The 14,996-nt window shown below is 40.5% G+C and overlaps 1 protein-coding gene across 1 annotated transcript in view; it reads right to left on the bottom strand.

The window, feature by feature from the left end:
* ptpn23a (protein tyrosine phosphatase, non-receptor type 23, a) overlaps nt 1–14,996 on the bottom strand; it is a 118,099-nt gene that overhangs the window by 58,773 nt on the left and 44,330 nt on the right. Inside the window, exons 9-12 of the mRNA XM_085992513.1 lie at nt 8,668–8,715; nt 8,470–8,526; nt 4,189–4,247; nt 321–400 (exon numbers count right to left, since the gene is read on the bottom strand). Coding sequence (XP_085848639.1) covers nt 321–400; nt 4,189–4,247; nt 8,470–8,526; nt 8,668–8,715 — 244 coding nt within the window. The remainder of the gene's footprint in view (nt 1–320; nt 401–4,188; nt 4,248–8,469; nt 8,527–8,667; nt 8,716–14,996) is intronic.

Genomic DNA, 14,996 nt, shown 5'->3' with positions numbered 1-14,996 from the left:
TAAAAATTTTGTTAATAAAATTGATGCGCTATCAATTACTCGTAAAAGACTGAGAGTTAAGAGAGTAACTAAAGGCTTTTATTAACAAAAGAATGAAGGTCTGCCTCGAGTGGTCGACCGGTCCAGAAATACAAAGGGCTGGGGAGCAGTCACCTTTATACTAGGACTTGTGGGAGGAGTCAGCCGAGGCATGTACACAGTGGAATACAAACAGTGGTTTACCACAGAAGGGATACAGAATTACACTATTAAAGAACTGCTCAAAATATTTGTTTTAAGTTTGAGTGCTGGTTAATAGAGCATAATCTTAGAAAACTTGCCTTTTACAGATGAGAGCGAATCTAGGGGTGGTACAGCCTCATGGTAGATGAAGTCATTGTCCTTCTTGGCAGCATTGTACCTAAATGCAAGAAAGATGATCAAGTAGAAAAAAAAAACTCACTATCAAAAGTTTTTATATATTCTCCCATTTTTCTTCCCACCCAAACTCCAAAATTTGCAAAAGCTGCTCATAGCACAAAGACTTTCAGGCTGGAATTGAACTGAACTACTGTCATCAGAAAATCTTCCAATAACACGGAATGCAAACACTCAGACATCAATTATGGGGCTCCTCACAGTGGTCCTGTCTGAACTGTGTCAGTTAATCTAAGATGGAATAGAAAGGGCAGGAAGCGATGCTCCAGTTGTACAGAGCCAGAATACTGTTTTTAGTTTTCGGCACTGCACCCGAGGAAGGATATGCTGGCCTTGGAGGGGGTGCAATGCAGATTCAACAGAATGATACCAGAGTTTGAAGAGTTGAATTATGAGGATAGGTTACATTAATTTGGCTTGTATTCCCTTGAGTTTATATGGTTGAGGGGTAATCCAATAGGGCTGAACGTGGTGTGATGCTGTTGGAAGAGATATACTCGAAGAAGCTTTCAGCAAATTGGAGATGATAGGATTTTGTTAACCAAAGGCCGGTATATGGAGTCAGATCGCAGATCAGCCATGATTTCATTGAATGGCGGAACAGGCTGGAGGGGCTGAATGACCTACTCCTGTTCCTAGCAGGTATTTCCGATATTGAGTGGTGCTGTAGCATTGATTTAAACCATCAAAGTGTGACGACCGGTAGTGGCGAGACACAGGCTCAAACCCCCAGTCTACTGAGTTCTCGATCTCAGCTATGCTGCCATGGGGAGCCAACCTGCAGATGCCAGGCTCTTTCTCATCAGTGGGAGTGAGTCATAGGGAAAATGGATGAGGAAGAGACACCACTGGGTTGCTCTTGCATGCATACTGCCCCTTTAGTCAGATAAATGAGATATAGATTGTAACCTGGGATCAGGCTGCCTACACTGTCCCCTTAGATTCAGGAGATGCAGCTTGGGGTGAGATCTTACAAGGTAAGAATATGGGGAATGGGGGGGGGGGTGGGTGTAATCTGTACCCTTTAGAGAATTGTATATCACCTCAAAGAATGTTAAATAGAAAGCAATTTGCGATATGCTGTGAATCTGGACGCCTGATTGAGCTCCATCAGAAGACAAGTGCTAAAAGGAGGTTACATCAAGAGGGGCAGCAGAATTTGTTCAGCATGTCATCCTGGGGCAGTTCTGCGCAGCTCATAGCAACCTGTTAAAGGGTGGTGGGTGTCTCAGAAGGAGCTTGCCTACTTGTTCATTCAGACTGGGGGTATGTGGGTGCCATTGTGGTATATAAAAAAGAAAACAATTTGGTATAAAAATTATTTAAAGATATTAAAATTAAAAAACCATGGGGAGGGGAGTGGAGTGTCAGCTTTGGGATCTGGGTTCCAATACCAGTTCCTGGTGGCTGTGGACACAGAACACAAAAACTGCCTCTTAATTTGACACTAATTGGCATTAAATTAGCAATCGCTCTCAGAAGCCACAAGAATGGCTGATATGTGAAATGGGAATGTCAGACTAAAGCGAATGCTCTTCGGAGACTGGGGTTAAGGCACATTGTTGGGTCAGAATAGTGGGACCTACAATCTGCATCTAACCGTGGTACAACTGACCTGGGAGTGCTCAACACTGGGTGCTAATTACTCAGAATGGTGATCTTGCTACCACATGGAGTGGTTAAAGCAATTAGCATAAATGCATTTGAGGGGAAGCTAGATAAGTACATAAGGAAGAAAGGAGTAGAAGGATATGGTGGCAGGGTAAGATGAAGCAGGGTGGGAGGAGGCTCGTATGGAGCATAAACACCGATGGACTTGTGCCGAATGGCCTGTTTTTGCACTATAAATTCTATGTAATTGAAGTGTTCAAAATGATAAAAAGGATTTGATAGGGTAGATAGAGAAACTGCTCCCTCTGGTGGAGAAACCCAGAATGGGGGTGGGGCTGGGGTTGTTGTGGACAGGACAATCTTAAAATTAGAGCCAGGCCATTCAAGAGTGAAATCAGGAAGCATTTTGTTCCCCACACAGTAACGGAAATCTCTCCCAAAAAGCTGTAGATGCTGAGTCAAGTGAAATTTTGAAGACCAATATTGACAGATTTTTTAGGCAAGGGTATCAAGGGATATGGATCAAAGGTGGGTAAATGGAGTGGAGATACAAATCAGTAATGGTCAAACTGAATGGCCCACCCCTGTTCCTTTGTAAGCCAGGTTTGCAGCAGGGACACAATTGGCTTCAGTGTCGCTTGTCTATTGGGAGAGAAGGGTGGAGGATGAATAAGAGGAAGAGAAAAAGGGGAGAAGGAAGAGGAAGAGATAAAAGGGAGAAGGAAGCACTCATCCAGGGGGTTCCCACCCCCGGATTAGTATCTAGTGATCCCTGCTGGAAAGTGAGTGGATGTCCAACAAGGACTGGATCTGACTGGTAATGCCCCTTATGGCTGAATAGATGGTCAACTACCTTCTAGGGAAATACAAAGAAAGCCAGTTGGCAAGGTACTAGAGGCCGACTGGCACCTGTGGAACTGTACACCATCCAGGCGTACTGGGGGGTGGGTATGAAGCAAAATTTGTAAGGAAAAATCACTTTTGAACGAGAGATCCTTATTTGCTAGTTTGACGTTCAACACAAGGTAATAGATGAGCATGGTCTTTTGGCTCATTGCACCTCATTCATCCAGAAAGAATTTACAGCCTCCCAGTCTGTTTCTTTAATCATTTCGATAACACTTCCACTACTATACCCAGTGGAGAACTCCAACAAGTCATGGAACTATAAATATGCCATGTTCCCAGATGAACATTAGGACTTTTGATGTCAGGCATTTAAAGACAACCTAGTACCTTCCTTGCCCAAGTGCTTAAATTTCTGACAAAGAGGTCCATTATTATGAGGTTCAAGTGTTTCAAAACTTAAACTTTTGCACCTTCAAGTTCACAAATTCAATTTTAGTTGGTCAGATTTATATTATCTCCTTCACCAACTCTCAAAGGACTGTTGTACTGAGTTCACAGTCAATAGAAAGTCACACATTGATATTTGACCTGGTTGTGCCACTGGAATTTCTAACCCCGTTTGCTGGATGACATCTGCTGTTCCAATTATCTAGAGAATTATCTCGCCCTGCATCTCGGGAAACTACTAAAACAAGACATCTCATTGGCAACAATGCAATCTATAAAAGGAAAATAAACTTATAAAAATATTCAACAAAATAGACAAAGGACCAGGTTACGCAGTTAGTTATTTATAACACTGACTTTTTACCTCAAGACTCAGAATCGAATGTAGTCCAGATGATGGAATGAAAGTTTTCTTTCTCTCTTCCAACTGCAAGGATCCTCACGCAGTGTATACAGTCTAATCGAACTCCAAGTAATTAAGAGTTCATAGCACAAGACTGCCAATTTCATTCTAATCTGTAAAGCAGCCTTGCTCAGAAAGGCATGAGAAAATGGGAATGTCACACTGGTGTAGCTGCAAGCTCTTTTGAGGCTGGGATTCTTTGGGGGCAGTGCAGAGTTACAACTCTGCATTTGACCCGTGGAACACTAGACCTGGGAGCACATGATGCTGAAGGCACAAAAAGGAAAAAAAACCTTTCCATTCCCAGTGCTGATGTCAGCCACACTTTGCACAAAATTGATCCAAAAATCTGGACACTTCACTTCAAAAAGGAACTTGCTTTCACTTAATGCAATTTAAAACCAAAAGCATTATGACTAAACAGAGCACGTTCATGAGATAAATCTCTTTCAGTTACTTACTTTCCTCCAATTACATCCATAGTAAATCGCAGTGCTTCTTGTACAGTCTCTGGCTGACCCTAAAAAACAAAATGGAGAGTCCACAATCTACCTTTCTACAGCATACTTCACATACAGTACTAGTAAAATAATTGGCAACTCCTCCCCCTCCCACAAGCACATTTTCAGTGCTGTCATTTTTACCCAAGTCTTTCTTCATATTTGTATTTCCTCACACTAGGCAGCATCCTAGTGAATCTAACCTCTATTGCCTCAACATCCTCCTACAATGTGAAGCCCAATACTGTGACTGTAATCTTACTAATGTTTTACATAGATTCACCATTACCTCTCAACTATTATATTCTATACCTCTTGCCATAAAATGCAGTATTTCATTAGCTTTTGTTTTTAAATGGCCTGGAGATGATAATTGTCGGGAACTGAAAACAAAAATTGCTCTCATCTTCTACATCACTCAACCTGCCGCAAGGTATAATTACTAATTTTAGGGTTTTTTTTTTTTTAAAACCAAAATATCCCACCTCACACTTACTGACAGTGAATTCCATCATTGCATTTTTGCCCATTCCACCAATCTTATCAATCTTTCTTTAGTTATATTAATTATTTAATATGCCTCCTATTTTAGTATTATCTGCAAATCTAGACACCACTCTCTCTAGCCCTATATTCCAATCATTGATATACATAGTTAACAGAAGTGGTACACAACCCTGTGGGACACCACTACGGACTTACAACCCATCTTCGCTCATACATCAATAAAAGACAGGAACCTACTTACCATTCCAACATCTAACTGTCCCTTTAATGAATCCAAAGATTTTGTCTCCACTACTCTATCCAGACGTCCTTCCAAGTGTTCACCAATTCTTTAATGAAGTCGAACGTTCTGATTTCAGTAACTCAAGTCTGACACTAGAAATCAGCCCAGTGTTTTCTCTCTTCCACACAGCACAGGACTTTAATGTTTTCCTGGTGTCTTTAACAGCCAACACAGTACTCAAGATGCAGTTCGCCAGAGAACTCTATGCTTAGATCAGTACCAGTTTTAAGTACTGCAGAAGACCTGATCAAGCATGTTTTAGTGAGAAGATTAGTGATATACAATGACAGAAAATGTTATGATTTATTAAAATGCATTTTTTTGTTTTTCTAAGATGCATCAGTAAAAGCCATTTTCCAACAAAAACTGCAAAATCTAAAAATTTTAATCTCGGGAGTACACTGAAGAGAAAATACCACGAATAAATGATTCTCTATTCCCCACTAAATTTCTCAAAGTCAAACTTGTCTAAGCAGCAGGAACAACTCCAGGATCCTGAATTAGTTGATCAACAATCTCAGGAAGAGATTACATTTTTTCCCCCCCATCTTCCAATTACTAAAAAGGGTATTGCTAAAGACCTAGGTGTGTGGTAATTGCACTGCCAGAAAAAGTCAAAGATGCTAAGTTACTCAATCTTAACCAGAGGTATGGAAGCAATTGACTTCAATACCGATTACTTTAGGGCAGGAAAGAACACGTGTGGATGTTGGGTGAAGAAAAGATTGAGCTCAGCCTGCTACTCCAAAAGGTCAGGTAGCCTGTCAAGACTCTCCGATGAAGAACAGACAATTAAGTGAGTGGTTGATACTTAGAGTCTGCACCTTAAGAGGAAGAGAGAAAAATTGGGAAACAAAAGATTGTACATATGGTTAAAAAAAAAAAATTGGGGTAAATGTAAGATTTTCAGGTCAGTAGGACCTCCGTATCTCTCAACATTAACTCTGGAGAGTAGGGAAGTTTTGAGGCAACGGCAGCAGCTCGGTCCCGTGGGTGCCGGATAGCACAAAGTTTCCTGTAGTTAACAGTTACCATGGTGGAAAGAGAGATATCTAGGGGTGCAGATACATAGATCTTTAAAAGGTGAAATTACAGGCAGAAAAGGAATTTTAAAAAGGCAAATAGGATTCTGCATTTTACCTATTGGGAAGTTAAATATAAAAGCAAGTAGTAATGCTGGATTTGTAAAAGACAATGGTTAGGCTAGATTTGGAGTTGTGTGCGCCGTTCTGGGTAGCCCTTTATAGAAAGGTTATTAGAGCCACGGAAGATATACAGTGAAGATTCACTAGAATGATACCAGGAATGAGCAGTTATTGTTCTGAAAAAGGGCTTGAAAAATTGAGGCAGGAAGAGAAACCATTGCTGGAATTGCACTGGCTATGTTCGAACAGGTAGCAATAGGACCACATAAGGGCAGTTCCACAGATCCGAACAAAGGAAGAGGAGGGACATATGAAAAGTTGCAGAGAGGGAGAATATGCCATTGTGCCTAGGTAAGGGATGATGCTTCAGCAAAGGGAACAATTAACATCAGTAAGAATGGGGGTCAAGAAAGGAAGCTGAATGGTCAGGAGTTGAATGGTTAAAGGATCGAAGGAGCAGGGGCTTGGGCCTCATGGAAGTGGTGAACTTGTAGAGGCCAAGGGTATGGGAGAAAAAATGCAGAGTTACAGGATGGGCGGAACAGGAGGTGGGAGACTCAGGATAGGTCAGTGCAGAGGTACAGGAGAAGAAGGGGTGATAGCGGCAGAGACAGCTGCTTGGATTATCTCAATCTTAGACAAAGAAATCCATGAGATCTTCATGCTCAGTATTGGAGGAGAGTGTGGAGCAATCAGGATAGGAATTTGAGGAGCCTCGAGACATACTGATGTGATAATCCTGGAGTAGTAGGATGAGGAGAACAAGGTGAGGTAATGTTTGACGTGGTCAAAACAAATCTGGTCATGAATGACTAGACCTGTTGAGTCAGGTGTGTTCGAATTTGCAGCCCACTGACTTAAAGGGGCAAAGATATGAACAGTACCAGAACAACTCGGGGAGTGAGTTGGTGGGAATGAAGGCATCAAAGGCAGAGGGAAGAGAACTGTTTAGTGGCAGAGGTCATATAAAAGGCAATATAGAAAGGATAGGAAATGGTGTTAGTAGACAGCTCCAGTTGAAGAACCAGCAAGGGCACAGACACAGTGGAGGGAGGAAGGCTGAATGATACCCTTCCATGTTATAAATTTTTACAATTACATGCATATCACAGCAGTAATTCAACAACATCGTTCTATAGTTTTTACGGTACAGAGAGCCACCTGGGTGCACTTTGCATAGTGGAGAGGAGAACAGGAGGGAGAAATTTAAGACCCTGGTTAGGAGGGGTTGAAAGCACACTTTTTTGGAGCGAGGGCGAGAGAGGGAGCACCATGGAAGGATTTGAATGTGAAGTCTAGAAGCTGAAAGTCCACTCTCTGGGCACAGGGAGACAATTTTAGGGAACAGATAACTAGACTATTCAAGCCTCGCTCTTTCACTGCTGTCTAAACCAATAATCACCCCCAGGTATCCATTACTCTCTAATGGGAAAGGATGGGGGAGTGGAACTAGCTGAAGTGTTCTTGCAGAGACCTGGCATGGGCTCGACAGGCTGAATGGCCTCTTTCTGTGCTGTAACCATTCTATGATTCTATGCTATGAATTTTAAAACGGTCCTCAATCCCCTTGAAGAATACACTTTCTTAGATGCACTGAGTTAAGTGCCAGATGGATCACACCAGCTCCGTACAACAAAAAACACCATTGGAGCTACATAAACTGCCAACCCCCATCTCCACCCATGTCTGAACATACAATATTCAAAAAGTTTAGGGACGCTGAGCTTTTAAATGAGTTTACAATTTTTCTTTTAACTGAAGGATTTTGATTAATATACTTTACTGCCCCCCCCCCCATTTTCATCTGAACACTTAAATGATTATAATCATTTTAAAGCTCAATAGCAGAAACGGAGGGATGGAAGACAATTACTGAACCTTAGTAGAAGGGAGTTAAATTAACTGTTCAAATGTGTGGTGCACTTTGGACTATGACATTAGTCCAGCCCCGTCGCACTGATCAGCTCATCCTATAAGCAAATTCCTGCAATATCAGTCTTACCAACTAAACAAAATATTCAGGGAAGTTAAAAACTAAAGGGAAAAGACCATAAGTTTGAAGAAAAACCACAAATGCTGGAAATTCATAATTGCAGAAAATGTTAGAAATACACAACAGCATCCGAGATAGACAGAAAGCTAAATGTTGGAGGCGTGACCCTTCATCGGCACTTAAAAAGGACGCTAAATCATAATTTTAAAAAAACCAAGCATGTGCTCTCTGAACATCCTGCAATAGCAACATTTTGTACTGCTTAAAAGTTTATCGTCAGACAAAAAAAAACTTGAAGGACTCCAGAAGCTCACCTTTGCATACTTGACTGCTTCATTCAACTTGTCCAACGAACTTTGAAAGTAAGCAAGCTGCAGTGAAAGAACAAGAGCCACATGTTTTTAAAACACACTATGACAGACAGTCGGGCAAACACACACATTTCAATCCAACTACAGACTCACTTTACAAACCCTGAGGAACAAAAATGGTGCAGAACACTTTCTACTCACCCTTTCTCCATATTTTTGTTGTTCTTCAGATTGCTTACCCATATGTAGCTGCAATAAAGTATAAAGAAAAGTCTTGAGGATGCAAATTAGCAGGAGGAGCTAGAAAAATCCAGTGACTAGGATGAGGGAATAATTGTCAGAACAGCTGTGAACTAGCTTTACATTTTACAGCTTTTTACTCAGATATTCTTCTCGGGTTCAGTGCCAAAGTGCATACCAATAATAAGCCCTCGCCCAGATTGTTCCTTCACTAGTCCAATATCTAAGTAACTGTACCACGTCCAAGGATTGAACAGAAAGCCTTGTCACTAAATTTTGGCATACTGGATATGCCACAAGAGATAATCTCTGACTTCAGAAAGAAATAAAATAAACACAATGATGCACAGTTGAGCTACAAAGAACAGACAAATTCAATAGGCAAGATAACAGTACCAAGGATACTAATCCAATCCCCCTCAGAATGTAGAAAAATAGCACTAACACTCAATGTACTACTTACAACTGAACCTAAAACCCGATTATATCCTTCTGTGGGTGTTTCACTACAAACCATCAGAGTTAGTTAACCCAAATGGCACAATGGTGAGCATTCTCGCCTCAGTCAGAAGGTTGTGAACAATGTTCCCCATAAGGTGCGCGGGCTAATGTTATCATAAGACAGGCATGCTTTTTTTATATACATGTATATGCTTAATATTGATGCAATGACCACTGAATTGTTGAATTAAGATTAAAGGAATCCTAATTAAAAGATATTCCAGTGAATACTAAAAAGAGAACTTTAATTGGTTGATAAGTTCTGCAGAAGGGATTACACATCATCCTTTTCAAAAGCAGCAGATTGGTATGAAATGGTCACAGACACAGAACAGGCAGAAAAGCTCCCTTTGTTCATTTATTAGAAGGAAGGCCTTGAAGAAGGCCCTGTCTGAGAAATAAAGTTGAGAAGTTATACCAGCCTACGTAAAAAGAACTTGATAAAGAAGAAGCTCATTAAGATTAATCTTGTATGGAATAGTATTAGGTAATACAAAAAAAGTGTGGTTTGTCATGTAGATGGCTTGGAAAAAGGTATACAACGTGGGTGTTGCAACAGATACTTTGGAATTCGATTAAGGTCTGAGTACCAAGTACACCGAGCTCAGAACTGTCTTTGGATTCTCCAGCTATAAACATGCAAGGTTTTGCTACAAGTGCTGTTGTTAAGTATATGTTTAATTATTGTTAATCATTATTGTATGTTTAATAAGTTTTTAACATCTAACAGTTAATGCTGTGAACCCCATTATTTTGAAGAGCAAATTCTAAGTAAGAACATCCTTCCTCCAACAGTAAGTTTTCTTAAATGTGAGCAAAACACAGTATTCTTCACAATTAGTTCTGTCAGACAGGGATTACCTGAATGAAGGTTGATCTTCATTGGGCAGAAACACCCACCGAATGCAACAGTGATCCTGCTTCCACTGGCAAACAGCCAAGCAATACTGAACCGTGTAGTATCCCTGTTCAGTTCCTGAAGTCCTCTACTTTCTCCCTATGTCCTGAGGCATGGTACTCATTTAATGCACCGCAGAGGCCGAAAGGCTGAGTGAACCCCATTGGGATTTGAACACAATACCTTCTGGCCCCAAGTCGGGAGCTTGACCAACTGAGCAGACATGCGGAAACAAGTTTCACATTTGTATGCGTCACTTAAAAGGAACCAGCATAATTAACTTTCAACAGATAATTATGCTTACCTTCAACATATATTTCTCCTCTTACCCGCCCCACCTCATCTCCTGTCGGCATCAACTCTTTTCTGGTGTACGCTCAAAACAGGAGAGGGCATCCCTCTGGCGGAACCACCAGAGGATTACGGACAATTATATATAATTCCTTTTACAGCAATGTAGTACAACTGGGGGCTGCACCTTTAATGTATCTGTTAACTGTACTAGGGCTTCTTTCCTGCACTCCGCGTGATGACGTTATGCCGTCCGTCCGTCACATGATCTCTCAACGGCGGTGTGGTGATTATTCCTTGATTAGTAAAAGTATTATGATTCGTTGTTTGTTAACTGCCTTGGGATATGTGTTGTAATCTCATTGGTAGTTGATGATCACATGATGTGTTGTGGCTACCTTAAATTCAGTCCTTTTCTAGCCTTAGTTGGGACTGGATGTAGAAAGATATGCTGCTAATTTTAAAGTTAATAAAGCCTAACTTTGGAAGGCAAATCTATTCTTTATTTCAATTTATTAACTTTTTGTTAGAATGGAGCGATATCTTCAACCAGAACGATTCAAGGCTGACCCCAATTCTGCTGGAGTGGATGATAAATGGAAACATTGGTATTGTACATTTTAAAACTTTTTGGGCGTGTTGGATCAAGAGGCTCTAAATAAGCTGAATATGCTGATCAACTACATTGACCCGGATGTATATAAATATATTTTGCACTGTAAAACTTATGAAGAGGCTATTTCTACATTGGAAAAGATTTTTGTTAAACCAAAGAATGAGGTATTCGCACGTCATCTTTTATCTGCCCGTAGGCAGCAGGTGGGAGAATCTTTGGATACTTATTTACAAGCACTTCGGTGCCTTAGTGTTGACTGTAATTATAAGGCTGTGACGGCTGAAGAACGTAAGGACGAATCGGTACGGGATGCTTTTATTAATGGATTACTGTCTAGATCAATTCGTCAGCGGTTGTTAGAAAATAAGACTCTGGATCTTAAAAGTGCTTTTGAGCAAGCTTCTACATTGGATGTGGCTCAGAGAAGTTCGGATTCTTATGCTCTTTTTAATCGGCCTGCGACTATGGTTTCGGCAGTTTCAGATGAAAAGGAATTATGTGGACTTAATGGGAGTGGTTTACTAGATTTTGAAACAGTTTCTACTTCGGCGGCCGTTGCCTCTAGGATTCAGAAGTGTTATTTTTGTGGGAATATCCGGCACCCTCGTCTGAAGTGTCCTGCTCGGGAGGCTGTGTGTAGTAAATGCGGCAAGAGGTCATTATGCACGTGTGTGCAAATCATCAGGTTCAATTACCTTCCCTCCTTCTGGTGTGGGAGGGTCTTCCTCCACTACCTCTTCTGTGACTATTCAGCCTTTAGATAGGGCGTTTATTGCATCAATTTCTCCTGCATTTGCTCATGGCCTAAACAAAGCTATAGTTACGGCTCAAGTTAATGGGTTGGAAGTGAAGGCCCTTATAGATACGGGCAGTACTGAGAGTTTTATAAGTCTTCAGTTTGCGAAGGAGAAGCATTTGAAAATTTCGCCTGTTACGTATCAGGTGTGTATGGCTCAGACGACCCTTATTTCACAAATAGCTGGTTGTTGCTTTGTGAAAATGGTTCTTCTGGGTAATACGTATACTGATATACGCCTATCTGTTTTGCCTAATCTCTGTGCGGATATTTTGATTGGACATGATGTTCTTCAGTTACACGAGTCTCTTAGTCTTTCATTTGGAGGGACTAAGCCACCTTTATCTATTTGTGGATTAACCTCTTTATTTATTCCTCCATTATCACTTTTTTCTAATTTGATGTCGGATTGTAAGCCAATTGCTACCAAGTCAAGAAGATATAGTAGTCAGGATAGAGAATTTATTAATTCTGAAGTTCAACGTCTCTTATTGGAAGGAATCATTGAACCTAGTTGTTCGCCTTGGCGAGCACAGGTAGTTGTCACAACTAATGAGAGACACAAGAAACGAATGGTGATAGACTATTCCCAAACTATTAATAGGTATACTCAATTAGACGCGTACCCTTTGCCTAAGATTGATGAGCTTATCAATAAAGTATCTCAGTATAAAGTTTTTAGCACTATTGATTTAAAGAGTGCTTATCAGATTCCTATTGTTAAGAAGGATCAACCATATACGGCCTTTGAGGCTGGTGGAAAGCTGTATCAGTTTTGCCGAATACCATTTGGTGTTACTAATGGTGTTGCTTGTTTTCAACGGGCAATGGATGCTTTTATAAGTGATAACTCCCTTTCTGACACCTTTTCATACTTAGATGACATCACAGTGTGTGGCAAATCAAGGGTGGAGCATGATTCTAATTTAAAAAGATTCCTTCAAGCTGCGGAAAAAGTTGGTTTAACTTTTAACAAAGAGAAATGTGTCTTTTCGACTACTGAGGTAAATCTATTGGGGTATATTATTTCGGGAAATAAGATTAAACCAGATCCAGAACGTCTGCAACCATTGATCGATTTACCTTGTCCTACTAATTCTAAGGCTTTGCAACGAGTTGTTGGACTGTTTTCTTATTATTCTAATTGGATTGCAAATTTTTCACGGAAGATCCGGCCTCTTATTCGGGTTACAACATATCCTCTATCATGTGAGGCCAGGACATGTTTTGAGAATTTTAAAAAGGATATTTTAGGAGCAGTTGTGCATTCCATTGATGAGCAGGTTCCCTTTGTGATTGAGACGGATGCTTCGGATTTTGCAATTGGGGCTACTTTGAACCAAAATGGAAGACCTGTGGCCTTTTTCTCACGTACTTTGAATAATAGTGAAAAAAGACATTCCTCAATAGAAAAAAAAGAGGCATACGCAATAGTAGAAGCATTGCGTAAATGGAGACATTATTTAATCGGGGCGACATTTCACGCTGGTAATTGACCAAAAATCTGTGTCCTTTATGTTTGATGTTAAACATTTTGGAAAGATTAAAAATGATAAAATAATGAGATGGAGGATTGAGTTGGCATGTTACCATTTTGACATAGTTTATCGTCCGGGGAAGGATAATGTTGCTGCTGATGCACTGTCGAGGGCTTATTGTTCGGTGATTCACGGAGATACGCTTATTAATCTTCACAATGCCTTATGTCATCCTGGGGTTACGAGGATGATACACTTTGTACGCAGTAAGAACTTGCCTTTTTCAGTTGAAGACGTCAAGCGGATGACTTCATCATGTTCTATCTGTGCTCGGTGTAAACCGAATTTCTTTAAGCCTCAACGAGCTCATCTTATAAAGGCTACTTCTCCTTTTGAACGTTTGAGCGTCGATTTTAAGGGACCTCTTCCTTCAACTACTCAAAACCGATATATATTTACTGTTGTGGATGAGTTTTCAAGGTTCCCTTTTGCTTTTCCTTGTGCAGATGTATCAGCTGCTACAGTTATTAAATGTTTGACTCAACTTTTTGTCATCTTTGGGATGCCTGCGTATATCCATTCGGATCAGGGAAGTTCTTTTATATCTTCCCAGTTGAAGGAATACCTTCAGAGTCGGGGAATTTCTACTAGTAGAACTACCCCGTATAATCCCCAGGGTAATGGACAGTGCGAACGATACAATGGGGTGATCTGGAAGGCAGTTATGTTGGCGTTGACATCCCGGAACCTTAAGAATACACAGTGGGAAATGGTGCTGCCTGATGCCCTGCATTCCATTAGATCACTGCTTTCAACGGCTACTAATGTGACCCCCCATGAAAGGCTCTTTAACTATCCACGGAGATCTACTACGGGATATTCGGTACCTTCATGGCTTACTATGCAGGGACCTGTGTTGCTTCGACGCCATGTTAGATTGTCAAAATATGACCCCTTGGTGGAGGAGGTGGAGCTGTTGGAGGCAAATTCCCAATATGCTCATATTCGATTCCAAGATGGGAAAGAAAGTACTGTTTCAATTAAAGACTTGGCTCCTTGTGGGGGCCAGCCCTCTTCTGAGGATATTAATAATGGTCATGATTCGGATAAGGTGGATGCTGTTACAGATACTACGAATATTTCCAATCCGATTGCAGATAATCATACTTCTATTAGTCAGCCTTTGGTAGATGTTTATGACCGTCCCAGTTCATCTTCTGATGGGATTTCTAATCCGGAAACCGTTGAGAATCGGGATATGGATAGCCTTCCTGTTGAAGATACTTCTGTGCCTTCTGGCGTGGGAGGGCAAGGAATTTCACCAAGGTTAAGAAGGTCGACACGAACAAGATATCCGGTCGACCGATTGAAAATGGACTTTTAAATTGATAATGTTTTAAAAATTGTTGAAATATTATAGTATATTGTTTTAGTTGAGAGATACTTAACTTATGCGTAATGTTATTATTTCTTGTTGTTCATTTAGTATTGTTATGTAAATAGTTTTATTCTCGTGCATAGTTTAGTTGTAAATAATTAATTGTAAATTGTAAAAGTTATTAGGTTGGAGTATATTTTAAAAGGAGGGGTGAATGTGGTGATTATTCCTTGATTAGTAAAAGTATTATGATTCGTTGTTTGTTAACTGCCTTGGGATATGTGTTGTAATCTCATTGGTAGTTGATGATCACATGATGTGTTGTGGCTACC

This window comes from Somniosus microcephalus, chromosome 7, assembly GCF_052327205.1.
Source record: "Somniosus microcephalus isolate GS21.2 chromosome 7, FLI_Smic_1.0, whole genome shotgun sequence".
In the NCBI taxonomy this organism is placed as follows: domain Eukaryota; kingdom Metazoa; phylum Chordata; class Chondrichthyes; order Squaliformes; family Somniosidae; genus Somniosus; species Somniosus microcephalus.
This window is presented reverse-complemented; position numbering and strand designations above follow the sequence as displayed.